The sequence below is a fragment of the Dipteris shenzhenensis genome, chromosome 30, assembly GCF_047967505.1.
Source record: "Dipteris shenzhenensis isolate YYH24624 ecotype China chromosome 30, Dip_SZ_1.0, whole genome shotgun sequence".
NCBI classification, from domain to species: domain Eukaryota; kingdom Viridiplantae; phylum Streptophyta; class Polypodiopsida; order Gleicheniales; family Dipteridaceae; genus Dipteris; species Dipteris shenzhenensis.
In genome coordinates, this window is record NC_141625.1 from 18,632,536 (window position 1) to 18,660,415 (window position 27,880).

Consider the following 27,880-nt stretch of genomic DNA (forward strand, 5'->3'; position numbering starts at 1 on the left):
CTGCCACAATAGTCTTCCCGCATCATTGGATCAAGCCACGATCCAACATCCATGATATAATGATGTATCACTTTGATCTTATTCATTAGATCATCCATGATCCAATGGATGTGAGTGAATAGATGAAAGGTCATGCCAACCATTAGATCAAGCATGATCCAACCATCACTATAAAACCACGATTTTCCCTAAAGTCTTTAACTTTGGTAATCCTAGTAACTTGGGGTGGGGGCCATTTAGTCCCACCAATGAGAAAGAGGGAAGAAACCTCCATTCTTTTAATGCTTGAGCCTCCTCATTGGCCAAGAGCTTAATCCATATTTTTAAGCCCCTAATGGAAGAGGCCCTTTTTGAGTCCAAAATTCCCCTAATGCCTTCCTTCTCTTTTCCTCTTACTCTTCTTCTCTTTTTCTCTTACACCTTCCTTCTCTTTTCCTCTTACTCTTCTTCTCTTTTTCTCTTACTCCTTCCTACTCTTTTCCTCTTACTCTTCTTCTCTTTTTCTTAGACTCCATTTCTTTTACTCCTTCATACTCTCTTCCTCTCTTTCTCTCTTTTCCTCTCTTTCTTCTACCTCTTACTCGTCTTCTCTTTTTCTTTTACTCTCTTTTCCTCTCATCCTCTCTTCCTCTCTTTTCCTCTTTTCCTCTTTTCCTCTCTTTTTCTCTTTTTCTTCTACTCCTTCCTTCCTCTCTTCCTACTCTTTTTCTATCTTTTCTTCTTTCTTTCTCACTTTTTCTTTACTCCTTCCTCTCTTTTTTTTTACTCCTTCCTCTCTTTTTCTTCTACTCCTTCCTCTCTTTTTCTTCTAATCCTTCCTCTCTTATTTATGCATTAATTAGATTTTTGCATTTTTACAGTTTCAATTATGTAACTTTCTTTTCCTATTTGGCTTTGTGTTTCTCTTTTTCAATATGGATTCTCGATGCACCTCTTCTCCCTCTAAGCAGTCTAGAAGCTCTAGGGGAGGCCATGGCATATTCAGTCCCAAGGACTTCATATCCTCCATAAGCCTGGAGGACCTTATCGCATACTAGAGTCTTATCGAGTGTCACATAACCTCAGTTGGTGTCTCTCCTCTACCATTAGTGTTGTACCATCAGCATTGCCTACCCGATAGGTGTTGCCATTTAGTGTTGCACCATTAGGTTTCCCTACCCATGACTACCACACCATTAGGTCTACCTATCTAATAGGCACCTGGGGTCAATCGTCTTGCCTCTAAGAAGGCCGATAAGGGTAGTTGTTGGGGTGGAGGGGATGAGACTTGCTCACCCCTACTTAATACACCACCCATGGCTACACCATTGATCACCCTAGAAAGACTAGGAGGGGCACATATTGTAGTGGGAGTGAGGACATAGATGAGTCTGCACATTCCGACCTCCCCACCAATGATGAGACATGGCTAGGTATTGGCCTCGTGCCTTCTTGTTTCACCCGTCGCTCCACCCCTTCATGCTCCACCCCAGATGGATCCTCCTCTCGCTAAGACACACCAGCACTCCCACCTCATGCTTATATGGAGAGCAGAGCATATCAACATCGAGGATGTCTCCTATACACTCAATCATATACAAGAGATCTTCCAAGAAGATAAGATGTGTAGTCTCAATGGTGACTTACATGTTGTCAGGATCTTGAAGGAATGTTGATGGAGCCTCCACTCCAAGCTACTCCTTGTGAGAGCAATGTAAAGCACAAGCTGTCTGCAAGTGTCACTCAAGCGGCTCTTCTTCAATGGTTGCAATGTGTTTCCATGAGAGAAGGGGGGAGGGGAGAAGAGTGGGAGAGGGAGAGGGGAAGGGAAGAGTGAAGGGGGGTGGAGTGGCAAACACAAAGGCATTATAAGGGAAACAAGAGAACACCCAAAGACACTCTTGCAAGAGAAGAGGAAGCTTGTATTCCAAACTTTTGCATACAACAAGGAAGACCAAAGTCAACCATTTGGCATTTTAGATAGGTCACCTTCATCAGCAAAGTTTGGGTGTATTTTATGAAAAAGAAAAGTGAAGTGTTTGGGCATTTCAAAGCTTTTAAAGCCATGGTTGAGAAAGAAATAGGCCTGCAAATAAAATGCCTAAGGTCAGATGGAGGGGGAGAGTACCTCTCAAATGAGTTTGCAAGGTTCCTGCAAGAGCATGGCATAAAGTAGCAATATTCATGCAGTCATACCCCACAGCAAAATGGACTTGCAGAAAGGACAGGCATATTGGAGAGGTATCTCGTGCCATGCTCAACAAAAAAGACCTGTTAGATTATTATTGGGCTAAAGTAGTTGCTACAGTAGTCTACATAATGAACAGGACTCCCACTATAGCAATACATGGCATGACACCAGAGGAGAGGTATACTGGTAGGAAACTGGATATTTCTCATTTGAAAGTTTTTGGTTGCATTGCCTATGTTCATGTGCCAGATGAATTGAGATCCAAGTTGGATCCAAAAGTTGAGAAGTGCATCTTTATTGGTTATTCTCTGTAGCAAAAAGGGTATAGATGCTATAACCCTTCTACTCGTAAGTTTACACTGAGCAAAGATGTTGTTTTTGATGAGATGAGCAGCTGGTATAAACCAGTAAATGTGATTGATGATAGTGTCCTCTACCAGTGGCTCACATACTTCACCATGGATAGGCAGATTGAGATCAGAAGAATCTCCTCAAAGCAATGCAGATAGTGGTATGCAAGTATCACGAAAGGGAAAAGAGAAAGTAGATCAGCCCATGGTTGATGTGAATGTAGGTCACTCTTATGTGGAAGGTGAATCCAGTGGCTCATAACAGAGCCTTAATGATGAGTTGGGTATTCCTTCTATTATTACACCTAGAGTAAGGAAGACAAGGGATGTTTTGAGAGCACTTGGTAGTGAGCCTATTTTGCGCAGGTCTACCAGAGTTAAGTATCCTGTGGATAGGCTGAAATATGATGGATTTACAGCCATTCACTATGCTTATATGGTCAAAGTGATACAAGAACCAGAACCCACTTCTTTTGAGCAAGCCATGGGAAAAGAAAAAGGGGAGAAAGCCATGGATGAAGAAATGGATGCCTTGGAAGCATATGCTACAGAGCAGATACAAGGCAAGATTAGTTGTCAAGGGATATGCATAGACATATGGCATTGATTATGAAGAAACATTCAGTTCGGTTGCAAGGATGGCAACCGTAAGAGTAGTCATTGCTATGGCTGCATCAAAGGGACGATATTTACATCAGATGGATGTAAAGAATGCCTTCTTGCATGGTGATTTGCAAGAAGAGTCTATATGGAGCAACGACCAAGTTATGTGCATTCTGTTCATCTTGAGTTTGTTTGCAAGTTGAAGAAAGCCTTGTATGGCTTGAAGCAAGCACCCAAAGCATGGTCTGAGAAGATAGGATAGTATCTTGTCACTATTGGCTTTCAGATTTCCAAGGCAGATTTCTCACTTTATGTGAGAAAAATAGAGAAAGGTATTATGTTGCTTGTCATTTATGTTGATGATTTGATCATCACAGGTGATAGTGATGAAGATATCCTTCATGTGAAAATGCTATTAAAGCAGAAGTTTGAGATGAAGGATTTGGGAGAGCTGCGTTACTTCTTGGGCATTGAGGTGATTAGATCCACAAGTGGGATATGGCTCTTGCAGAGGTAGTATGGATTGGACATGCTGTCCAAATATGGGATGATAGGCTGTAAGCCTATTTTAGTTCCTTTGGAGCAGAATGTGAAGTTGAGCACAGATGCAAGTGAGCTTCTGGAAGACCCTACTATGTACAGACGCATAGTAGGAAGTTTGATTTATATGACTATTACTAGGCCAGACTTGAGCTATGCTGTTGGGTTGGTAAGTCACTTTATGCAAGGTCCAAGGAAACTGCATTTGGATGCGGCTAGATGCATACTGAGGTATGTGAGGTCCACATTGCAGTATGGACTATTTTATGAGACTCGGGTTTAGATACAGTTGCATGGATACACTGATGTTGATTGGGCTGGTAGTATTTCTGATAGACGCTCTACCAGTGGATATGTGTTCGCTTTTGGGAGTGCTGCACTCACTTGGAGCAGCAAGAAACAACCTACAGTTGCCTTGGCGAGCATAGAGGCTGAGTACAGGGGTGCAGCAATGGCTGCATGTGAGGCAGCTTGATTGCATAAGCTACTTTATGATATGCATCAGTCTACAGATGGGCCAATTGTCATTTATTGTGACAACATGAGCAGTATACAATTGGCAAATAACCCAATCTATCATGCTAGAACAAAGCACATTGAGGTGCATTATCACTATGTGCGGGACAAGGTTCTAGTAGGTTTTATTGATTTGGTTTATGTCAGGACAGAGGATCAGGTAGCTGACATATTCACGAAGGCATTGGGTGCAGAGAAGCTGCGCAAGTTCAGAGACCTGCTTGGTGTGCATGAATTGGGATTGAGCTCAAGGGGGAGTGTTGAGATATCGAGCTCCACTCATGATATGCTAGGGTGACCGTTGTGCATTTATGTCACCAACTTGTTAGCTGTAGATGCAGTTGGTGGTACACCGCCCATGAATAATAGCTGGATGACAACTATCTTTATGTACTCTAGTTAGTGGCTCAGTTAGTATGCCACCTAGGTTAGTTGAGTTTGGTTTGAGACCCACATATAGGGTTCATCTATTCCTTTTATACTAAGAGAGAGAGTTCTTTTGGCTTTCACAACTAAGAAGAGGAAAACTGTTTTAATATTTAAGAAGCAATAATTTCTTCCTCTAAGGTTTATTCCGGTTTGATTAAAGATGCATTGAAGGGAAAGTAGCCATATACAATGGGAAATTATGTCTTTTCTAGGAGAAGCATTCAATTGGTAGATGGGGATCTTACATATTATGTAGCTATGTGCAAATATGGAAATGTGAGGAAGATAGAGGAGAATATACCTAAGGTAAAAGGTCCCAAGGTAGATGGTGACAAAGAAAGATGATCAAAAAAGCTTCAGAAGAGAAAATAATTTGATGTACCTATGGATGGCGATATGTCCTCCATAATGTGCCAAGAGAATGTAAGAATGGATTAGAACACTGGAGAGTCATAAAAAATAAACATGCTTCAAGAGAAAAGAAAATTGAAATATCAACTTCACAAAGGAATGAGTCAAGGAAACAAAACAAACTCAGAGTTCAAGCATCAAAGGAGAGAAAGGGGTAGTACACATGAGTATCAATAAAGGAATTGATATTACTGGCAACCAACATATCAGAGGAGATACAATTTGCATGGATGTGTCTACCAGTTTGATGGTTCAACCATTGGACCAAGCACGACCAGATGAAGGAAAAGCAATGCAGTTATTTCCTGAGAAAAGGCAAAAGGTCAACTATTTTGGGAAAAGTTTTCCCATATGTATCCTTTTGGGAAAAATAAGACATTCTTGATACTAGTTACATTGTGTGATTGTGATCCTGCTCACTATGTATATCAATCAATCAACAAGGTTCATTACAAGTATTTGATGAGTCAATTCACAAGCAAGCCTCATGTGGTTGATATGATAGCAGACTTGGTACCATATGATGTTCAAGAAAAAAAAATGCCAAAGAAGGATGAGATTGTTTTGAGAAAAGTTATTTCTTACATATATTATTTTGTCTCGGGTCCAACACTCCATATTAGTTGCAATAATAACAGTGGAGGCTACCCAGCACACACAAATACGAGATATTTTTGCAGTGCACCAGGACTTACAGGATACTAGGTGCACAAGATTATCTTGAAACTTTGAAACTTTCTAGGTTTTGACCTATGTGATGGGCCTCCTATTATCAGCAGCAGCTAGACCTAAGGAATGATTAGAGGAATTAACTTTACGGGGACTTGGCAGACCTGGCATCTCTCCAAGATGCATATTTGTTGATTGCACTAGTTTAAGAGGGTAGAGAGCTGTGTCTTGGAGTTAGGAACAAACGGCTCTATTAACTCATCTCTATCGAGTTGCTTGGTTTGGGCACTAGCATATATTCGAAGCAGTATGGCTTTAAGGTCCTCATAGACTTGAGGAACCACTCGGTACCTATGTTCGTACCTGAAGCTAGTACTTGCAATGTAGGAGCAACAGTAAGTTCTTGTGGTGCTTCCTTTTTAGGAGCAGTTGTGCGTCTACTGTGTCAACTGTTGATGTCAAAGTAGAAATAGAATCCATAGTAGTCAGTGATCTGCTCTTGGGCACCCATTGGGGCACACTAGATAATTAGGCTTTCAGATGCTCTTAGTGGTCTTGACATTGCTATTGGCACACTGCCACTTGTGTAATTCTTGAAGTATTCTGACACTTCTCGAAGATCGGCGGCCTCTGATGGTGTTGAACTATAGCCTGACATGTGCCATGTGTATTGGGTGGTATAGTTTTATTTACCAATATGTTAGGCTCTTTTTGACTTTCTTTTTTTGAAGTCTCTTGCTCAAGCTTCATCCGCACATGTGGCTTATATTTCTGACACTTCTTACATTGGGAATTGTGGGGTAACTTTTCCACTAGTAAGGTGTTTCCAAGGGACCATTCAAGAGGCAGTGGGTCTGATTTTGAGGGAGCTAGCTTTGTAAGGTACAATTTGACGATCCTTGTTTGGACTCGTTTGAATTCATTGAAGTGTTCGGCCTTGGCTTTTCTGCAATTTCCTCCAACTTTCTTGCGGGATCTTCTGTTGTTATTCAATTTTGGAGGTTCAACTTTTGGGAATTTGACTGCCATTAGGGCATGTAGAATGGCTATGTCATTATCAAAGATTTGATCTTCAATTTTAGCATTCTCAGCCTCAGTTTCAAGGTCCCAAGGAAAATATGAGTCATCATTGGTATGGGTACCTTCTTCAGGTTCATTATCCCACTCGAGGTTAGCCATAAAGAATGGCACCTCTAGATTGATTGGTTCTTCATGTGTGAGTGGAGGATCTACCTGTAGCACCTTAGCATCAATTTGTGAGAAGATGGGGTCTAATGAATGGCAGTTGTCGATGGTTGCCAATGTTTGTATCCAGTTATTTACATTGCTTTGTGAATCACCCGCTATGGCATGCTGTTGCAAGGGAGTTGATTTGCTTGAAATTGTCGTTGAAGATGTGTCATCCAATGCTCTAGGCACAATTGGTTTTATAGCTCCTATCCCCACATTCACCCTGACTGTGGTGTCGTGATTCTAGATTGTCACTCTAATAGTTCCCCAGTCATGGAGGACTGATGCTTCCCGTAACCAAGGACATCCCAATAAGATTTGATAGGATTTTTTGGGGAGATCCAAGATTGTGAATTGAAGGGAAAAGCAAACTCCTATGACCTTTGTGGACACGCCATTTACTATTCCCAAGGGTTTAGCCCGTGAATCATTGGGGCAAGGCGTATGTTGAAATTAGCCTTTTGCATTGGTGGGAGACCCCATTCTTCGTAGAGCTCCTTTGATAGGACATTTACACTTGCTCCACCATCCACTATGGCTTGGACTTCATCATATGCCTTGTGGATCAAAGGCACAATAATGTTGTGTATGTCATCTCTCTCACCCATTTGCACAGGGATATCTTCGATGTCATTCATAGGTGGAGGGGGATTTGCGAGTTCAATCCATCCTTTGAAACTCTCCCAGAGATTGGGACAATTCCATAGGAGGATTCCAATGGGAATTGACATAGGGCAACTCAGGATGCTAAAGAGTGCGGCTCCTTCAAGTCGACGTGGCGGTACATTATGTTGTGGAGTCTGTTGTTGGAACAAAGGCTCGCATACAGTATCAATACTTTGTGGGGCCAAGTCATGGATTGGGTCTTGAGCTTGTTTCTCAACCTCAAATTGAGCTTGTTCCTTTTGTACCCATTGTTGAAGTGCCTGAAAACGAGCCTTCTCCACCTCTGCATTTGGGTCGAGAGTTGATGTGGATGAGCTCGGCTGCTCATTGCTTGGCGGAGGTGGAGGCACTTGTGCTTTCTTTTTTAGAAGTCACTTTGGTTGGATTGGAATGTTAGGGTCCTTAGTGGCCTCTTTCTGTTGGCATGTAATTACATTTACAGGTTGTGATATTACACTTGCCGCGGACCCAGACTTTGATGATCCACCTCAATGATGCCGATTAGGATGTCAGGCTTAACCTCTGTTTGTTGTGGGGCTTTAGTTTTCATGGGACAATCCATACAGGCATGTCCTATGCCACAATCTCTGTAGAGTGGTTGGAAAGTAGCTGGGCTACCACGATGAGGGCACTCTGCGATTCGGTGATTTTCTCCACAACCGTAGCACTTGATCGGTGCTTGATGCACCTTCTACATAGTACACTGGGTACTCTGTTTCATACTCAAATGATGAGTCTACTTCCTTGCCTTGTAATTGATGTATTGGAATTGCCTGAGGAGTTGGATTTGGTGCTCTTGGATATGGTCGTGGATTCGGATTCTTGAGTAGTTGTGGGACTTGTTTCCGAACGGGAATAGGATTTAGCCTCGGAGCTGGGGGCGCTTGTGCAAGTGCCGGTTGCCTATACACTGGCATGGGTGTCGCTTGGTATTGTTGAGGTCGAGGCGGGTTATTGTGCATGTTGAAGATGTAATTGTTTTCATCATGGCCGCCGATGATGCAGATATGGCACCACAACCTTGGTGGTGGATTTGCTTGTGCAGTGATCCTGGCTCTTAGGACCGAGCACTCATTTGTTATATGATTGGCCATACAGTGTGGACACCAGACATTTTCTCGCCATGGATATGTTTGAGTTGGCGGCTAAGACAAGTGAAGTTTTTGTTCGATGGCCTACATCATGTCTTCTTTCAGGCTGCACAGTCATGGCCTCTAGGTGGTCTTCATTTGATGTTTCAGCAGTGGACTTTGATTTGCCCTTTTTTGAGCGCTTATCTTGCGCACTAGATCTGCCATCATCATTGCTAGTGTCTGAGTCGGTCATGCCATCCTCGATGTCAATGGCTGCCGCATGAGCAGCACTAAACGTTTCATAGCTGCTTATCTTTTTCATATCCTTTTGGATTTGCAATAAACCATGCCATGAGGTACTTCACATTTGGTGATTAATCTTTTCATCTTACCCAGGTACGTGTGTATATCTTCTCGACGGCCTTGTTCGATCTTGCTTAGTTGGAGAGCGAGATCATCTTGTAGCCTCGCATCTTTTAAATTCTATTTGAAGTAGGTCTCATGTGGCACGCTCTTCCACTAGAAGGTCTAGGTACCATTCAGACGTCTCTGCCGGCAAGTGTGGGTGTGGATGTAGTTGTGTTGGGAGGGTTAGAGTGGTGTTAGTTGGTGTAGGTACTATCATGTTAACAATGTGCCTAAGATTGTCCTACGTGTGTAGGGAACTGTGCCGGTGCAGACAGATCGTTAATCGGAGGTCATGGCGTGAAGATATTAGTGAATTTGTACGAAACGAGGCCCATACGGGGGCATGAATGAGCAAGTTCTAGGGATGCTAAAATGATGTGAAATGGGCTGGAAAAATACCTCGTAGTGTGATGTTTCCGTGTGTGAAATCTGGGTTCAAATGGGGTCCAGTTTGGGTCCCAAACAAATGAGTTACGAGGGGTTAAAGTAGGGGTAAATTTAGCTTTTGGGAGGGGGGGTTGTCTTAAGGGTGGTGTGAATGGACTTTAAGTCCAACTGAGGGGTTTGAACCAAGATAATTCTAGTTAGATAAACTAACCTATCTCCTCCCAGTTACTATAATTGGGAGGTTCATCTAACTACTCTTACTAACTACAGTTAGTTACTAACTGAAGGTTAATTAGACTAACCTAGCTGTAATAAGTAACCGAGGTTAAACTAACCTAACTAAGTTAGACTAACCTAACCTATGTTAAACTAACCTAGGATTAAATGAATGGTTAGGTTAGGGTTTTTTAAATAATAAATTAAAAAAATTCGTTAAGGGGGGGAATTCTATGTGGCGGCGGCGAGGGGGGTGGTTCTCGCGCCATGGCAACGGGGGGTTTCGAGCAGTGGCGGGGGGGGTGGAGGGTGCAGGGGAGGGGAGGGGAGGGTGGAGGGGAGGGGAGGGGGGGTGGAGGCTGAGGGCGCGGGCGAGGCGGGCGGGCGAGTGGGGCGCAGGGCGGAGGGGAGGGGGGGAGAGAGAGAGAGAGAGAGAGAGAGAGAGAGAGAGAGAAGGGGGGAAAAGAGAGAGTGAGAGAGAGAAAGAGAGAGTGGGAAAGAGAGAGAGAGAGAGAGAGGGGGGGAAAGAGAGACAAAGAGAGAGGGGGGAAAGAGAGAGAGAGAGAGAGAGAGAGAGAGAGAGAGAGAAGGGGGAGAAGAAAGAGAGAGAGAGAGAGAGAGAGAGAGAGTATGATAGGAAACACGAAAATCCAAATTTGGCTTATAGCAGAAGGAGGAGTGAATGGATTGGCCATTGAGATATTAAGGCCCCCTTCCCTAGTAGGGAGAATAATGATCTCCCAGGCCACCCTCGCTGCAACATCTGCCGTGCCATCAAGTCCACTCCATAAAAAATTCATGACTGGTCTAATGAGCTGAGTGATGCAATCCCTAGACCGGCACCAGCAAGAACACACAAACCAGGTGGTGGCTAAGATGATCTCCTTAACATCCAGGACCCGCCGACTGGTCGAATTACTTAGTCTCATCAGCAGATCCCTGACCTCTTGAAGCAAATTGCCTCATTTCTCTCCCCCATAACAAAATCCACAACATCCTCCTCCACAAACTGGATGGATGTACATGAAACACTCGGCCACTATGCAAACATTGCATATGGTTCACCCTCTGAATACAGACAACTAAGGGAGCATACACCAGCACACACCAAATTAATGGAGGAACGCTTCATGGATTTCCTCATACTACAAGGCATCCATATAGCCCACAACATATTCGAGAGGAGGAAGTTGATGCAGAGGCATCTACAATGCGAGCCCAGGATTAGTAATGCATCCATCAGCTCACTGAGGAGATCCAAATGGCAAATGGCTACATCATAAGTCTACAAGCCATTGGGAAGTCCCTAGAAGAGATGACTAGGAAGCAAGAGAGCTAGCAACAACACTCCAAGAAAGGAATGAAGCCCTTAAAAAGGAACTATCGACAACATAAATGGTCAAGGCCGACACCCTCTTCATCCAGAGCATGGATGCCGAACAAACACTCGACCAATACATATTCGAAGTGGAGAAGACCTACGCAGCCATGCATCGCGACAGATCAAGGATTTACACAAATCTTGCCGAGAGCAACTCGAGAAATATAACCAGTTATACCATCAACTAGAATTGGCCTGTATGGAACCCGTAGAGGAGGTCAAACTGGATAGTCAAAAGGAGGTAGAGTACGAGTAGATCCTTGATGCATCCACTGACCTCGACACTCATGACCTCAAACCCTGCATAGTGTAAGACACCTTCCACTTTCACTGTGCGGGTCCTCCACTATTGATTACCCCGCATTCTCTCCAAAGAAGAAACTCATATGGACATCCGTGTCTTTAACTCCACTGTCCACCCCCACACCTCTCAAACCCCCCACCTACCCATAATTCCAACCGTCCCACTACACTCTCCCTTAAATACCTATCCCAATTTTCCTAATCCCACCACCTCTACATAGCCCTCCATGTCACAGCCCTTCACCACGACACACTTGGGGTCAGCAGATGCATCTTCTAGAACTGCTTGAGACCTCCCTCCCCATCACATCCAAAAAAATTTGTGGCCCACCTTCGTACCTTTGGAAGGTCTCCCCCAACAGCAACCTTCGACAGAGCCGGACCACTTCCCAAGGATAGAGTGGATCAACAAGCTGAGGAGACCTCAGTGGATGATGCCAAATGGTATTGCATTCATTTACTACTTTTGAATGTAGATGATCTGATTGTGTAATAGGAAGTAATGATAGCTTCATCCACAAGCTAAAACAAGACTTATCTACAGAGTTCGACATGAAAGATCTTGGACTTATGCACTATTGTTCTGGAATTGAGTTCTAGAGAGACTCAAATAGCACCTTCATGAGTCAACAAAAGAATGTGGATAGTTTCCTAAAGATGTTTCATATGGTAGATTGTTCAGTGGAGGGAAAATTTCACATTATGTGATTTTGCAATCAGATGCCACCATTGTAAAGCCTTATAGGCTATTTTTCTGGCATTTGTGCACATCTTTTGAGCCTTGTAAAGCCTCTTGGCTATTCCCAGCATCATTTGCCACACAATCCTTGTAATAGATTGATATATATTACAGTTCTATCTTCACTAACAATTCAAATTGTAGTTGATTCAGACAATGTTTTTCATATGCACTTTGAGCACTGTATTGCACCATGTCTACCACTAGCAACCTTAATTTGGAGGCATCTTCTAAGTTAGACAACTCAAATTATGGCACATGGAAATACCAAATGGAGACCATTCTTGTACTTCAAGATAAATCAGAGTATGTCGATGGGTCTACACCTAGACCATCCGACGGTCTAGTAGCAACTCCCATCATTGCCGCAGTGCAAGCCAAAGGGTCTACACCTGCACCAATAGTGTCCACATCTGCAATAGATCATGCCATTGTCCAAGCGAGGTCCAAGCACAGGCAGAATGGGACAAGAAAGAAAAATATGTATATCATTTGATCAAACAGAATGTGCAAGATGTCATGCTTGTACAGATCAACATAGTGAAGACATCGAAAGAAGCATGGGATATGTTCACAGCTCTTTACGAGTCCAAGAACACATCCAGGATTCTCGCACTGAGAAACTATATAAATCAGAGTTTTCACAATAGCAATGAAATTGGTCATGCTTACGTACTCAAAATCAAGGATTACAACAATCAACTCACAGCAGCAGCAGGAGAGACTATGAATCCCGTAGAAATAGTTCAAGGCATCCTGAATGGACTAGGAGAGGGATATGAGAATCTAGTCCAGAGTATTTCCATTCAATGGCAAATTCCAACATTGGAAAAGTTACAATCAATGTTACTTGGTAAAGAACTTCAGACTCATGCTTCAAGCACGCAAAGGTCATTCTAATGATCAAGCATTCATAGCCTCAAACAGAGGTAAAGGGAGAGGAAAAGGTAGAGGTAGAGAATCTCATAGAAGTGGTCATCATCATCAAAATTAGCATCAAAGTTAGCATTAGCATCAACGTCCGCAACAACAGAGCAGCAACATCAACATTTAAGAGGAAATCATTCCAACAGAGGAAGATTTCAAGGAACACGGAATGCATCCACCAACGTGTCAAACATTTAGTGCAAGTACCATAAGTTTGGAGATTGCTGCAAGAAGCAGTGTGACCAAGGAGGTCAATCTAGCAGCAATCGAGGGAATTTCCATGGAAGAGGAAATCATCGCGGTGGACATTCAAGTCAAAGTCATTATGCCAATGAACCTCAGAATATGTATGTGCAGTTCCAGCAGATTAAGATCCATGGTACATGCATCATCGCATATGACACAACATTAGGAATGGTTCACAGAGATGAAACCATTAGAAGGACAAAAGAATCTTATCTACATGGTAGATAACACACCAAATCCAGATCAAGGGAAAGGCATTGTCCCTATGAACAATTTCACTGGTATGAAAGGATTGGTGAAAGATGTACTCTCTGCTCTAGAGCTCAGCAAGAACCTCTTGTCAGTCAAAACATAACTATTGAGTCATCTTTGATGGAGATGAATGCACGATTAGAGACTATTAGCTGGTAGGAAAGGCAGTCAAGGAAGGACGCTTATTCAAAATGATACCTTCAACACCAAATTTGTATGCCATGTTAGCTTAGTAGCAATCGATGCCACTTTCTTCCGTATAGTACAAGAGATATGGACATGTCAACTTCAAAAGCTTGATGCAACTGAGAAACCAAAATATGGTAATTGGAATTCCGAAACTTCAATTTCTAGGAAAATTTTGCGAAGTATGTTGCGTCAATAAATGAAAGAGAACAAATTTTGGCAGAAGCATGTCTCGATCAAGAGGTATTCTTGACTTGATACATACATATGTATGGGGTTATGCCTAGACCCATGGGCCACAACATCAATGGCTCACTATACTAATTGACTTTCATCAATGACTACAACAGATATTGTTGGGTCTACTTTTTAAAAGAGAAATCTGAATTATTTTCTAGATTTCAAGAATTTAAAGCCATGGTAGAAAACCAAATAGGCAAACAGATCAAAGTCATGAGATCAGACAGAGGAGGTGAATATATGTCTTCAGCATATGGCATTCGAAGACAGTTCACATGTGCAAATACACCTTAGAAGAATGCAAAAGGAAGAATGGGACTTGCTAGAGAACCCTCTTGCAAAGCAGCAACTCAGGAAGTCTACCAAAGAAAGAAGACCACCAGCCAGATTGAAATCTGCTAAGAAAGGCAAAGCAATTTAGATTGAAACCACCAATTATGCTCTTATGACTACCATCAAGGCCATAGAAGAGCCAATGTACTTCGAAGATGCAGTTGACAAGCCAGAATGGCAAACTGCTATGAATGAAGAAATGGAAGCTTTGTACAAAAGCAACACTTGGAATTATGTGACCTTCCACCAGGAAAGGCCGCCATTGCAAACAAATGGGTTTACAAAGTGAACTAGAATCCAAATGGAAGAATTGAAAGCTACAAAGCTCAACTCGCTGCAAAAGGACTTGCACAATAATATGGTCAAGACTATGATGAGACTTATGCTCCATTAGTAAAGATGGATTCCATAAGATTTTTGATATCACTAGAGACACTCAACAGATGGAATGTGTACCGGCTATATATCAAGAATGCTTTTCCCAATGGTTACTTAGTTGAGGAAGTCTACATGCAGCAACTAGTAGGGTATGCTGAACCAAGGAAAGAGCGTCAAGTTTGCCATCTCAAGAAAGCAAGCAACCAGAAGTTGGTATAGCAAAATCGACAAGTATTTTGCTAATCTATGATATATGAAGTCCAATACAGATCATACTCTCTACTACAAAGTTCAAGGGGAAGACATCACTATTGCACTTTTGTACGTGGATGATCTCATTGTGATAGGAAGCAATGATAGCTTCATCCGCAAGCTAAAACAAGACTTATATGCAAAGTTCGACATGAAAGATCTTGGACTTATGTATTATTGTCTTGGAATTGAGTTTTGGAGAGACTCAGATAGTACCTTCATGAGCCAACAAAAGTATGTGGATAGTCTCCTAAAGAAGTCTCATATGGCAGATTGCAAGATTGCAGCCACTCCCATGGAACAGAGTTTGAAACTCTAGAAAATCCTACAGTCAATGACAGGTACTATCGGCAACTCATTGGATCTCTTATATATCTGACTATCTTGACCGCCAACCCCGCATCCAATCTATGCAGACTATAGGGCTACTCCGAACCACTTGATCCAAGGCTAGATCAACTTCAGGAACGGGGACATGTTAACCCCAAGACATAGAGCAGAGGAAAGGATATGATGAGGATGGAATTCCGCCTTGGAACATGGTCCAAGTGCTTGTAACATGAGAAATAGGGAGAGTGGTGAGGAGGAGTAGGGTTGGCCCTCCCTTCAAAAGGAGCTATGTATGAAAGCTAGAAAGTTTGACTTTTGGTCTTCAGTTGTATGTATGCAGGTTTGAGAAATAGAAGATCTCCTTCTCTTTCAAGAAGTGTTGTCTATGTTTCTCTTGCTCTTGCCTTTGTGAATGCCTCTCCCCCCCTTAACCCCTTCTTGCTTCATGCATTCCCTCTCCACTCCCTTCTCCCCCTCCTTCTCTCGTCCCTTTTACCCTCCCTCTCCCTTCTCTTCTCTTGAGGATTCACATTGATGCAACTCTGGAAGCCATTGGCATGACACTCTTGGACCACATGAGCTTGCATCGATTTTCGATGGTTGCAGCGGAGCATTGAAGCATTTGACACAACACAGCTTCAATATCTCTGATTCTCTGTCGAAAGGGGTGCTGTTGGATGTAGCATAGCTTAGAATTTCCATTGTTTGCACCTAGGAGCAACCATAGCGACCCATTAATACTCCTTGCAGTTGAGAGATGAAGCTTGGTGTATCCTTCATGCTTCCCTTTTGAACAGAGAACTGGATGTCCTAAAACCTAGATCTCACACGATTGTGGTTCAATCATTTGGATACCTCTCCACTCACAGTCATAACATGTTGCAAGAGCTCCAGTCGTCTAATTTGCTCATCGATAGTCTTCTCCTTCCTTCTAAAATTTTAGATCAGAAGTCTCTTGTTTGTTTCTACTACAACTACCTTCTTGATAGCAGGTCTTCTTCTCCGAGTTCTAGTTAGCCACAACTCTCTCTTGGCTTTGGCTCCTCTTTTTCACATTTGTTGCATTTGCATTCTTCAAATTGCTAAGCATCAAAGTCCAATCGATACTCTGTCTCCTCTAGGCTTGTGAGCAATAGTGATTTAGTTTTGCTGGTATTTTTTTATTTCTATCTTCGTAAGAGTCTTTCACAAGCTAAACTCTGTCATTAAGAGAGCTCTAGCTACACTTCTTGTTGTCTTCTCAAATCTTGCTACCCATTCGAATCTTTTCTTCACACTCTTCTTTTGAAGCTTCCTCTAAAATCCTACAAGCATTCAGCAACACCAAGCTTTTCTCCTTCCAATGCTAACTTTAGGTCTTTTTCTAACTGGCTCTGATACCACAATAAAGATGGAAAGGGGAAGATGCCAATACACAATGCTCATGAAACCATCTCTGGCCTTACAGGGGAGAGAAACAAAATTACATCTCCATTACACTCTTCTACCGAAGAGAGAACAAAGGGCTCTTTAGACCTATACTTTCAAGATGCCACATCATCATACATTATACCACTCCATATCCATATGCATACATATATCCTTTATACATCAAGAGAGTGGTGGAAGAATAGATTTATTGAAATTTGGAGGGGGTGTCTGATTGAAAAAAGGAGGTTCCTTCTTTGGAAGATAATGGACAATTGGCTCCCTATTTGAGGGAGGTTAAGTACATTGATCCTATTTGTCCCAAATGGTTAAGACATCTATTTTCAGAGTGCTTAGTAGCTAGTGTGACTCAGAGGAGGGCACAAGGAGGGTTGAATGTGCGGTTTGGATTACTAATCTTACAGTAGTGTTTTCTCTCAAGTGGAAGGCAACAAGGATACAAAACTTGTAGGGTTTCTTGCGGCTTTGTGGCCCTTTATCAAGGCAGTGGGGGTCATAAACTCTATGGTCTTTACTAGAAGTATGTCTATTGGGAGTTGTGAAGTCTGTATACTAGCCAGGTCGAAAGTCTACTACTAGTGAGTGTTGTATTTAGTAGCAAGGAGGATTGCTTTAATAAGCACTTGTCTTGCTAATTTAGTCATGCAATACTCCTTTGAGGGTTGCATTTGCTACATTGTAGTGTAGGCCATGGGTGTGTAGCTCTTCATAGTGGGCACAAGTTTGCTATGTAATTTGGTGGTCTCTTTTGACAAGGTGTGATAGCTAGAGGTAACAAGAAGAGCAAAACATGATTTGATACACTATACAATCCATAGGACTAGAAGCCACTCTCATAATGATATTGGCTCTTTTACATCTAATTGTCAAACTGATACATTTTCTAGTGAATCCTTGTTGGTTAGGTTGGTTACACACCTAAACTCCACCTACCCAGACTGCTATTTTTAAGTTGGTGGAGGGCAAAGTTGCATATACACGTGGCATCAAAAATATTTCTTTTTGGCTAGCTAGGTGGGCACACCTCCGGTGTGTAACTACCCTTCGTATGTGCTTGGCCAAACTATCAGCCATTTCCAAAATTTTACTTGGGTGTCGTAGAGTTTCCTTAAGATATGCACCAAGTTGCTGATTAAGTGATGAGGTAAAGAAGAAGAAGAATAATTTTTTTTAATGTTGGGCCACAAGGCAGGGCCCCCATGGGGTCATTCCTAGGGATTGAGCTCAACACATCCAACATAAGAGTCACTCGTGTAACTAAGAAGTTTGCTCACCAAGAGAGGATTATTATGGGAGTTACCCTAGAGATTATGTGATGATAAAAAAAAAACACAAGAAAAGAGCTTTCTATTAATGCTTGAAAACAAAACCATACAAGTCAGTTGTCTCGAAGGTGCCGACTAGAAAAACCCCTTAAGTCTGGTGTAGACTAGCTTGCATCCTGAGAACCCAGCTCACTGCCTAGGGTATCATGGGACATGGGCTAGCAAACCGGGGGGGGGAAGCTTAATCATCTCATAATAATCCTTAATCCTTAATCCCATGGGAGGGTAGCTCTATAGATGGGAGATGGTTGGGACACTTGTCTAGGACAAGTGTCCCTGTGTGGGTCATGATGCGGCATGGGAGTGGTGGTCGAGTTAGTTTTCTTCAGAGTAGGCACCCTCGATGAGTTTCTTCAGAGAAGGGATGGGGGACTTCTCGAGTGAGAGTCAAAGAGGATTGGTTTTCCCAATATCATTCAATAACATAAGCTCTCTGAAGCCGGCTGGGATTATCACGAGCTGATTTCTGATGTATGAGATAACAACCAGATTCCACCGCTTTCCCACAAAGAGCGCACACCGGATTAAGTGACCTATTACCCTTCTTTCCATTAGCTTCCCGTAGATCAACTTCATTGATACTACCTACCACCAGTCACCTCTCTCCAGCACATACTGCGCAGAGTGAGTAACTCGCATCACCTTCCAGGCCTCCAACCCCTCCTATGTCATCCGATGACTGGGCTGTCTCAGCGTAGACCTAGGGGTGTGCCCCATTTTTTTGCCCTCATTTTTGTAATGGGTCTTTTTTTTTGGGACGGAAACCCCATTTAATATTATCCGGCAGGTTGATCCCAAAAGAAGAAGAAAAAGATTGGATAATGATTATGATTAAGGAAGGCAATCAAGGGATTAAGCAAAAGTAAGGGATGATTAAGGGAGGTAAAAATGTGATTTGTGTAAGGAGCCTCTTAGTGCTCGCCATTGAAATGGCTCTTGGTTTTTCTGGGAGGATCTCTGTCGCTTCGTCTTCGTTGTCTGCTTCTCCGCCATAGCCAGCTATGGCGAAGCTCCAAACAAGCTTGTGAAGATGCTGGCGATGGAGCTGCTTCCACAGGTCAGAGTCTCTCTCTCTCTCTCTCTCTCGATTGATTGAAGTCTCCACAGCAGCAGCTCCAGCAGCTGCTCTGCCAAAGCCACGCATTCCTGCTCCGCCTTAGCCAAACTTCTCTCTCTGTGTGTGTAAGATTTCACCAAACAAAGTTTGTGCCTGTCATCCTTCTCCGTCGCCTTTCGCTCCCTTTTTCTTCTCGACGCCTTCGCATGTCGTTCCCCATCACACTTTGCCTCTCCGCACTGCAATTCTCCTTTCATTCCCAACGCAGAAACTCAGAGGTGCGCTCGTTACCGGGCTCGCAGAGGGAGTCTGTAAAATGCCGGAATCTCCTGCGTTTTTTTGGTGTTGAAAGACGCAATAAATGCGAGCTTGCTTGCTAAATGTGCATGACGGCGCTCAATTCTGTCCCTCAGGAATGCGACTGATAGATATAAACACTTAAAAACTTGGTTGATCAGCTATCCGCGTTATCGTAATTCTACTAGTCGGCAACCGTTGCGCTCAGAATTGACGTTATTCGGCGAATTTTCACAGGTTCCATGCCTGCCACGCTCGCTTCCTCCCGAAGCACTGGCTTTTGCGTTGCGATGGCTATCCCGCAGAATTGAGCAAGCTGAGCGTTCGATTGTGCCGTCCTCATCAGAGGACTATGCTTTATGATGGAAGAATCTAGTTGCTCGTATAGAGAAGAGTAGCATTTTTTTTGGTACCCCTTCGCAGCTCTCTTGTGTAGTCTTATGGTCGGCGGCCGTCGGACATTTCATCTTCTACCACTACGGCTTCAGCTCTGTTCACACTCAATTTGAGACGGGCTACGCGAGCATAATTTCGACGGATGCTTGCCCAAAATCTAAGATCGTAACGTCAGCTCCGCAACAGATCTTGTCGACTTTACAAGAAACGCTGCGGCGAGCATCACTTACTTTGAAATTTAGCACTTATCACCTCCAGTGCGGAGGGTATTGAATAGCTCATTTCTAAAAGTGGGACCTAGTACATGTGCGCAGGCATATAGACACTGCAATCTTTTACTAAATTCTGAACCAGAGACACGGGGTTGACAGAGTAAAGGGACAGGAGAGGTCTCCCTATCGGCGGTCCTTATGCAAGTATCGGCCGGATTGCTGGCCATTTGTCAGAGTAGACATACCAAAACAACAGGAGATGGTTATCCATGATTTTTGCTGAAAGTGTTGGCGTATGCCATTGGCGCATAACAAATGATATCCATAAGAGTTTTGCAGCTAATTCACTAGCATTAATTATGTAAACTTTCAAAGGGTTCGACTGGAAGTCAATTTTTGAAGACAGTTTGCTTATGTGACATATTCCGGGAGACTCGGGACAGTCATACAGGCGAGAGATCCCATGGTAATGTCCGATTGATACTGACCCGCTGACAAGAAAAGTTTAGTGCGCTTGCTGCCTCTCGTACTACTCACTGAATGTTTCTCCGTGTATTGCTGTCCCTGCACGAGCACTTTTTCGGATTAGACAGCTCAATAGGAAAGCTAATAGCTACTGACACTTAGCAGGCCTGGAGATTTAATGTCTAAGAAATGGAAGAATGCATGCTACATGAGAGAGCCACCATAGGCAAGGCTCAATCATAAAGAACAGAGCCAAAAAATTATCGTGTGGCATTTTTGCCAAAGTATCCCTAAAAAATGTAGGCAATGCCAAAATTGTACTTGCAAAGAGAAATGGCTATGCAGGCTTAAGGTTTCCCAAGCACCTGAGCCATTGTTTCTATAAAGTCTACTATCTAGTGAGTTTACAAGTCGGGCATGTTGCTACGGTTACACAGTACACGGATTCAGGGTAAAAGGATGAGGTGTTCAAAATCACAGATGTTTTTTTGCTAGGTAAACTGCGGTTCTATTCCTTAGATCAGTTTGACTGTTTGTGTCAATTGCATTAAAACAGAAGGCATCTTTTTGTCCATGCTCAGTATGTTGAGCCATAATGGGTTTCCCAAGCATCTGCACCACTCTTTCTACAGGGTCTACTATCTAATGGGGCTTACAAGTCACGCATGCTGCTATGGTAACACCGATTCAGGGTTATCTTATATCACATATATTTTTTGGCCTGTTAAACCACTCTGATGGTTGCATTAAAAATTATGCACTGGACATTACTTCGACCTTTAGTAAGGTGCTTTAGCATTTGAATTTTGGAGCTGCACGAGGGATGCAAGGGTCCTGTTGTATACACAATCAAGGGTTTGGCTGCGCCAATCTTTACCATGGTTGACCTTTGCAAATTCCGGCGATTCTTGCAGAAGCATGCTCCTAAGGAGTCCTATACTCCTGTTCCCACTACCAGTTAAGAAGGATTAGTTAAGGATTTAACGGAAGTGTGTATTTAAAGGGGAGTCCAGTTATGTTAAATCTCTTAACGACATGTTAGAGATGCTTGAAAATTCACCCCCCAGGAAATAGGTACTTTAAGGACCTTTTGTGAAAGGATACTAGTTGAAACATAGAAAATAAGGATTAAACTTAATTGAGGACAGTGAGAATGTTATTTTACCTAATGATTTTTGTTAAGTATTTTTGAGGGTCAAAACTAAATCAAAACTATACAAGATGAGTACTCGTTTGAAAGCTCTTGAAAAGTAGAAGCCATTGTGATTTTAAGCTTAGAGAACGGACATCATAGTGTAAAGTTATACCATTTTGTGTGAATAAAGATCTGGAATATCTTGTTATATAATATAATGGGTACCAATATTGTGTTGTTGACGTTAACTTTAGCGTAACTGAAGTAGTCATGTTAAGTTTTGTAATGTAAAATTACAGTGGTAAGAAGGCTTGATAACAAGATAGAAGGATGTCACAGGCTTTTTTGCGTTTGCCTTATGCCAACTATCATGTGTTCAAACTGATGTTACAGCCAATAAGTGTATAAATGTATTTTTTACATGGGAGAGCCACCATAGGCAAGCTCCAATCCTAGAAAGAAAAACCAAAGAACCATCATGTGGCTGAGAAATCAAGAATAATTAAGTCCCCATCCTGGATTAACAAAAGACAGTAAGGTAGAACAGGTGGAAGAGCCAACATACATAGTTCTAGCTCTCATTTTGGTATTGAAAATGATGCAGAAAATGGCAAGATCCTGCTTATCAAGAGACATGGCTACACCATATATGGTTTTATCAAGTGTCTACCCCTTTGTCTCTCTAGGGAACCAAATCTGGTATATAATTTTCATCTTGGTCCTTGCCGATAGGGTAATTGCAATGTGCACACTAGATTTTCCAAGGGTGATTATACCTAAGAAAGCTATGTGGAGTCCGATTTTCTACCTCAGACTCGTAAAGTAAATTCTGAGCATTAGTGGATGCATATGAAACACCACCTTAACTGACAGTGGTTCAGGGGAGTCAAAAGTAAGTTCTGAGCAACCTCTAGGGCTCCTATCTGCTCCTTTTGCATTTGTGGAACAAGCTTAAGAGTGCCCCCTTAAACCGATGTCAGCTATCCTTGCTTTGGCAATCTGTTGGACAACCACGATGCTGGACAATATATTTACATGCCAATGAGAATCTTGGAAATCTCAATGATTATGGTATGAATTTTCTTGACCTCTTCTAAGCCTGCAAACTGGAATAGGCTTTCAAAATGGCCTACGTATGTGCTCAGTCTGGTTCTAAGACCAGCTTTTCCATCTTCATAAAAAGTAGAAAGATTCCTGACCCTGCTCTTTTTTGAACATCCTGAAATTATTGAAACATTATGCCACTACATTGCAACAAGCATGTAGAGGACTACTGATTCTATCCGTGTGTATTGTATGTGGCGCTTGAAATTGACTGGAGAAGTGTAAATGAACTGAAGTGAACTCGGTGAACAAGCAGCGAATGAAACAGTGCCTACATGACCACAAGCATGGAGAAGTGTAAATGAACTGAAGTGAACTCGGCGAACAAGCAGCGAATGAAACAGTGCCTACATGACCACAAGCATGGGGGCTACAATGCCCCCTCCCCCCACACCCCCGCACCAACCTGTACCCTCTCTCAAATGAAGTCTTTCACATGCTTCATCCAGGCTGCATGCACATGAAGACCATGCTCATGTAATGCGCTCTGTGGAAGCTGTGGCTGGCTGCCTCTCTAACTCTGAGGTTACTGCCCCAGTATTGCCCTCTAGTGGGAGATGGTTGGACGCTGAATGAACCCGCAAGAAACCTCAGGGGCTTCAGCAAAAGCTCTTTTCATTTTGCTGTGCTATATATACTGTTTATGAGTTTCTAAATGCATAACGTCTGATACAGATCTAATATCGAAATTTCCAAAATTTTCATTTCCCCTTTTTTCCAGGACTCTGCAAGTGACAACTTACAAGAGCTTGAAGATGCGTTGGATTTGCCAGAGTTCCAGGACTCTGCAAGTGAAAGTGACAACTTACAAGAGCTGGAAGATGCGTTAGATTTTCCAGAGTTCCAGGATTTAAATATGACTGGAGCGCAAAATATTATTTTTGAATGGAAACTGGAGGCTCAGGAACAGCAGGGTGAACCAGTGTGCAGTAAACAGATGCTCGAGCATCCCAGAGATGAGAATCCTAGAGATGAGAGTGCAGGAGATCTTATTCTTAGTGCTTGCTCAGAAGCTTGCATTCCTCAACTTACCACTGATGTACAGAACCCAGAAGATGTTGTTGAGGGAAAGGACTCGGAAGAAGAACATGCTCCAGAAAAAGCTATGTTTCAAAATGAAATGCAGGATTGCAACAATCTCCAGCAAGCACAATCAGGTAATGGCCTTGGTTGTCCAACTGCTGAAATCCGAGAATCAGCTGGTAACTCTGGGAAGTTTTCAGGCAGTGTAGAGAAGCAGGAAGTAGAAGATCTAGCTGCACCTAGAGATGAACATCTAGAGGTGAAAGAAGTTTCCTTGAGACCACAAGACCAGGATATTAGAACAGATTCAAGCTTGGTGAGAATGTTGTGGAGACAGATAGAAAACCTTGCCATAAGGGAAAAAGAGGTGGAGCAAACTCTTAGCAAGGAGAGGATAGAACATTTAGTTTCTAAGGTGGAAGAGGAGGTTGCGTTTGAAGGCATGGTTGAAGACATGTGCTTGAGGTTCAGAGCTGAAGGCGAATTCATGGATTTGGAAAGGCGTGAGAGAGAATGGGAGAGAGAAAGACAAGAAGTGCAGCTTGAGGAAGAAGTAGAATTGCTGAGAAGCAAGGTTGAATCTCTGGAAGAAGAAATTCGGATAGCAAATGCTGAGAAGGAGTTTGCATTACAAAAAAAACAAGATGAGATTGATGATTTAATTTGTAACATGCAGTTACAATCCGCGAGAGGCCAAGGCAATCAGGCCTCTGGACTTGTGGATGCATTCCAGACAGAAGAGGAGAAAATGTTAGCCTCTGTGAAAATGAGACATCAGGAGCTGCTTGATCACTCTGGAGAAAGCATGCTTGCAGCCCTTCGGGAAATGCTTTGCTCAGCTGAAGACAAAGCTGAGCAAGATCGCAAAGCATTAGAAGATTTGGAAGATGCTGTTTGCAATGAACATCGAAGGTGGAATGACATTGAGCAGCAACTAGAAGATCAAATTTATGGGCTTGAGAAGGAGTTAAGCAGCATACGAGATACACTTAAGGAAAAGGAATCAATCATAAGCTTGGAGAGAGAGAGGAGAAGACACTATGGGCTTGAGGTTGACAAGGTCCTGGCCTTTTGGAGGGAGGAAAGTTCAGTTCACAACAAGGTCTGTCAAAGATTAAAGAACATTGAAGGCTTTCTGGCTGAATTTGCACCAAAGGCATTTCAATTGAAGACAATGGCATCAGCAGGAGGAACAAAATTTGAACTTTTGCTTTCTGAGCTTCTCAGGGATTTGGAAAGGATACAAGGTGAAAGGTCAGAAATAGAGAGCCCTTCAAAATGTCAGCAAATGATTGAGTGGGAACTTGTGGAGAGGTGGAAAGCTCAGCGCAATCTCTTGGAGGATGAAAGGGATAAGCTTGAGGAGAAGTTTAATCTTTCCATGACGAAGGTTAGGGAGGCTGAGAAACAGATTGAAACAATATGGCGAGAAAAGGAGAGGAACTTGGTTGAAAAGGTGAGGAACCTGGAGGCCAGGCTTGAGAGTCAAGAAATATCTTGGAATCGGAAAAATGCAACTTTTATGAAGGAAAAGGCAATGTGGGAGCTTGAGATTGATGCTTACAGGAAGGATTGGGAGGAGGAGAGAGAGAAAGTACAGGCCATAATGGTGGATAGGGAACAATGGATGGAGGAGCAGACCAAAGAATGGGCATGCCTTCTGGATGTCAAGGAAGAGGAGCTCTATCTATTAAGGTCTCTTCAAAAGAAGCTTGTGGATACTATATCTTCAAGCAAGAGGCAGCTCGTTGATATTAAAAGAGAGCTGGTTAGAAACAGAAAGGGCGATTTGAAAGGATTGAGGTCAAAGGCTAGAAAAGGCTATGCAAGTCTTGATGATAATGCAGATTGGTGCACAGGTGAAAGTGACTTGGAAATTAGCTGCTCCAAGGAAAGTGTGGCTATTAAGGAGAGATGGGGAGAGGATGGAGTCTATGTTGTTGATGCTGAACAGTTAGCAATGGACCTAGCAAAAGAAATTGGAAGGCTTGCTAGGGAAATAAGGCGAGGGCAAGAGACATTGGAAAGAGAAAGGATGGAAGTGAGGATTGGAACAGAGCAATTGAAAGATGAAAGAAAGGAGCTGGAGACAAAAGTGACAGATGCGCTAAGTCTGATGGAAGATCTGAAAGGTCAAATCAAAGCAAAGGAAAGCCAAATGGAATGGGAGCGAAAACAGATGGAATCGCTTTTAATGTCAAAGACAGATGAAGTGGAAAACTTGAAGAGTCTGTTAAGTGCTAAAGAAACTGAGATTGAAATTAGTACACAAAAGCTCAAAGATCAGATGAAGCTCATTCAAAAGGAAATGGAAAAAGAGAGGAAAGAGAGGGAAGAGGCTATGGATCTACACTTTGCTTCAACGAGGAATTTGATGAAAGAAATAAAGGATAAGGAAGCTCAATGGGAAAAGGATATTGAAGCCATGTCATGTGAAATGCAAGAGCTCAGAAGAGACCTGGATGAGAAGGAGCAGCAAATTGTAATACTTAAGCGTGAGATTCATGGTTTTGAATCAGAAGCTGAGGATGCAAGATCAAGGACGGATGAAGAGCTTAATGTTGCTGGAGGGAGTGTTAGCAATTGGGAAAACGGAAAAGGTGCAGCATCTAAACAGAGGTTGGTTCGCAGGCAACGAGAACTGGAATTTGCTGCTAATGGCAATTTTGACCTCCCTTGGAAACATGGTGAACAGGTGTCTGATACGAACCTTGCTCCTATGAATGCACAAATTGATGATATTTGCCTTGACAGACGAGATATTGAATGGCAAGATGCCATGGAAAAGATTGCTAGTTTTGACAAGCAGATAGCAGAAGCGATGCAGGCCATTCAGAGTCTCAAAGAAGAGCTGAGTGCCAAGGAGAAAGAGCTGCAAAGGGCACGGCTGGAGCGTGACTCTGGTTCTTGGGTGCATGAGCGTGAGCAAATGAAGGAAGGCCAAAAACAGCGCAGTATAGTTGGGATACAGAGGGATTTTGATTCGGGTCAAAGGGAGGAATTGCTTTTGAGGGACAAAGAAGAATTACTCAAGCTTTTAGATGCTGAAAGGGCTGACACTGCTGATGCTATGTCCATACTGCAGGGAGCAGTAAGAGAGTTGCAATGGGCATTGAAGCATTACACTGGCAGGGAAGGGGATGATAGCAGCGCTGAGCTGGATAGAGAAGCAACAATGGAGACTGCAAAGTTTTCAGCAAGGGGTGATTTTGTGAAGGTCCATGCTTCACATCTAGAGGAATTGGACCGATTTATTCTTGACCTGAAGATGAAAGTAGACGAAGCAGAAAAAAGGGCCAGAGCAGCAGAAGTGGCTCTTGCTGTTAATGCTGTGAAAGAAGCTGCAAAAGGCACAGGGACAACTTCAGCATTGGTCAAATTTGGGAAAGACTGGATGGATAATGATCGGTCAAGATTGACAACAACAGATCAAGATGACTTGTTTCCCCCATATATTGGGAGAGACTGGGCCAGAGGTGACCCTGGAGTTCAGGGGTATCAAAGTCCTGTAAACAGGCTTTCTAAGATTGGAAGCGGTTCTGGAAAAGGCATTGAAAACTGGGTAGATCCAGCAGGAGGCAGTCTAAGCCCCTTGCAGCAGGAGCAAGGGTGGTCGAGGGGATTGACAGAACATGGACGGCAATGGGATGCTGGAGTGAGCAGGTGTGTAACTTTACTTTGTGGCTTTGAAATTCTGTAATCCATAAGCTCACTCCTACATATCATGCAGTAAGATGCGTACGTATTTGGAGATCATGTTACTGGTTAGAGCACATGTTGATAGAATAATTTACATCAGCATGTGTTGAGTAAGTTGGGTGTCATATTAGGTAGTTTTCTGTATGTGATTGAGTTGATGCTTATGAACTTGTGATTGTGTTGAAAATTTGGAAGGTTGCAAAGGTGAGGAATAAAGTTCTGGGTGTGTCGTTTGCGGTTCCGAATCATTTAAGGTTTCTTGAATGAAAAATTTTGCACCTTTCATTTAGTTTGCAGGTGTTCATCTGGATACAGAAGTGTATTAGTGAGGTATGTGCTTCAAGGGAATAGGCCCTAGTTTCTGCTTGTATCAAAGTGTTGGTGTATTGTATTTGAAAGATAAAGAAATATCTCAAGGTATTGTCATGCTTGGGAGGGAGTGACCTTATTCACACTGGTCTGGTCAACAGTAGCAAGTCTGCCATGTCAGCAGCTAGCTAGGCT

General features: G+C 42.8%; 1 protein-coding gene across 1 annotated transcript in view; it reads left to right on the forward strand.

Annotated features, from left to right (window-relative positions):
* The first annotated feature begins 4,797 nt into the window (after positions 1-4,797).
* Positions 4,798-27,880, forward strand: part of LOC147881799 (uncharacterized) — a 58,940-nt gene continuing 35,857 nt past the window's right edge. Inside the window, exons 1-3 of the mRNA XM_087401455.1 lie at positions 4,798-4,914; positions 18,941-19,045; positions 23,376-27,340. Of these exons, the coding sequence (XP_087257581.1) occupies positions 4,798-4,914; positions 18,941-19,045; positions 23,376-27,340 (4,187 nt within the window). The remainder of the gene's footprint in view (positions 4,915-18,940; positions 19,046-23,375; positions 27,341-27,880) is intronic.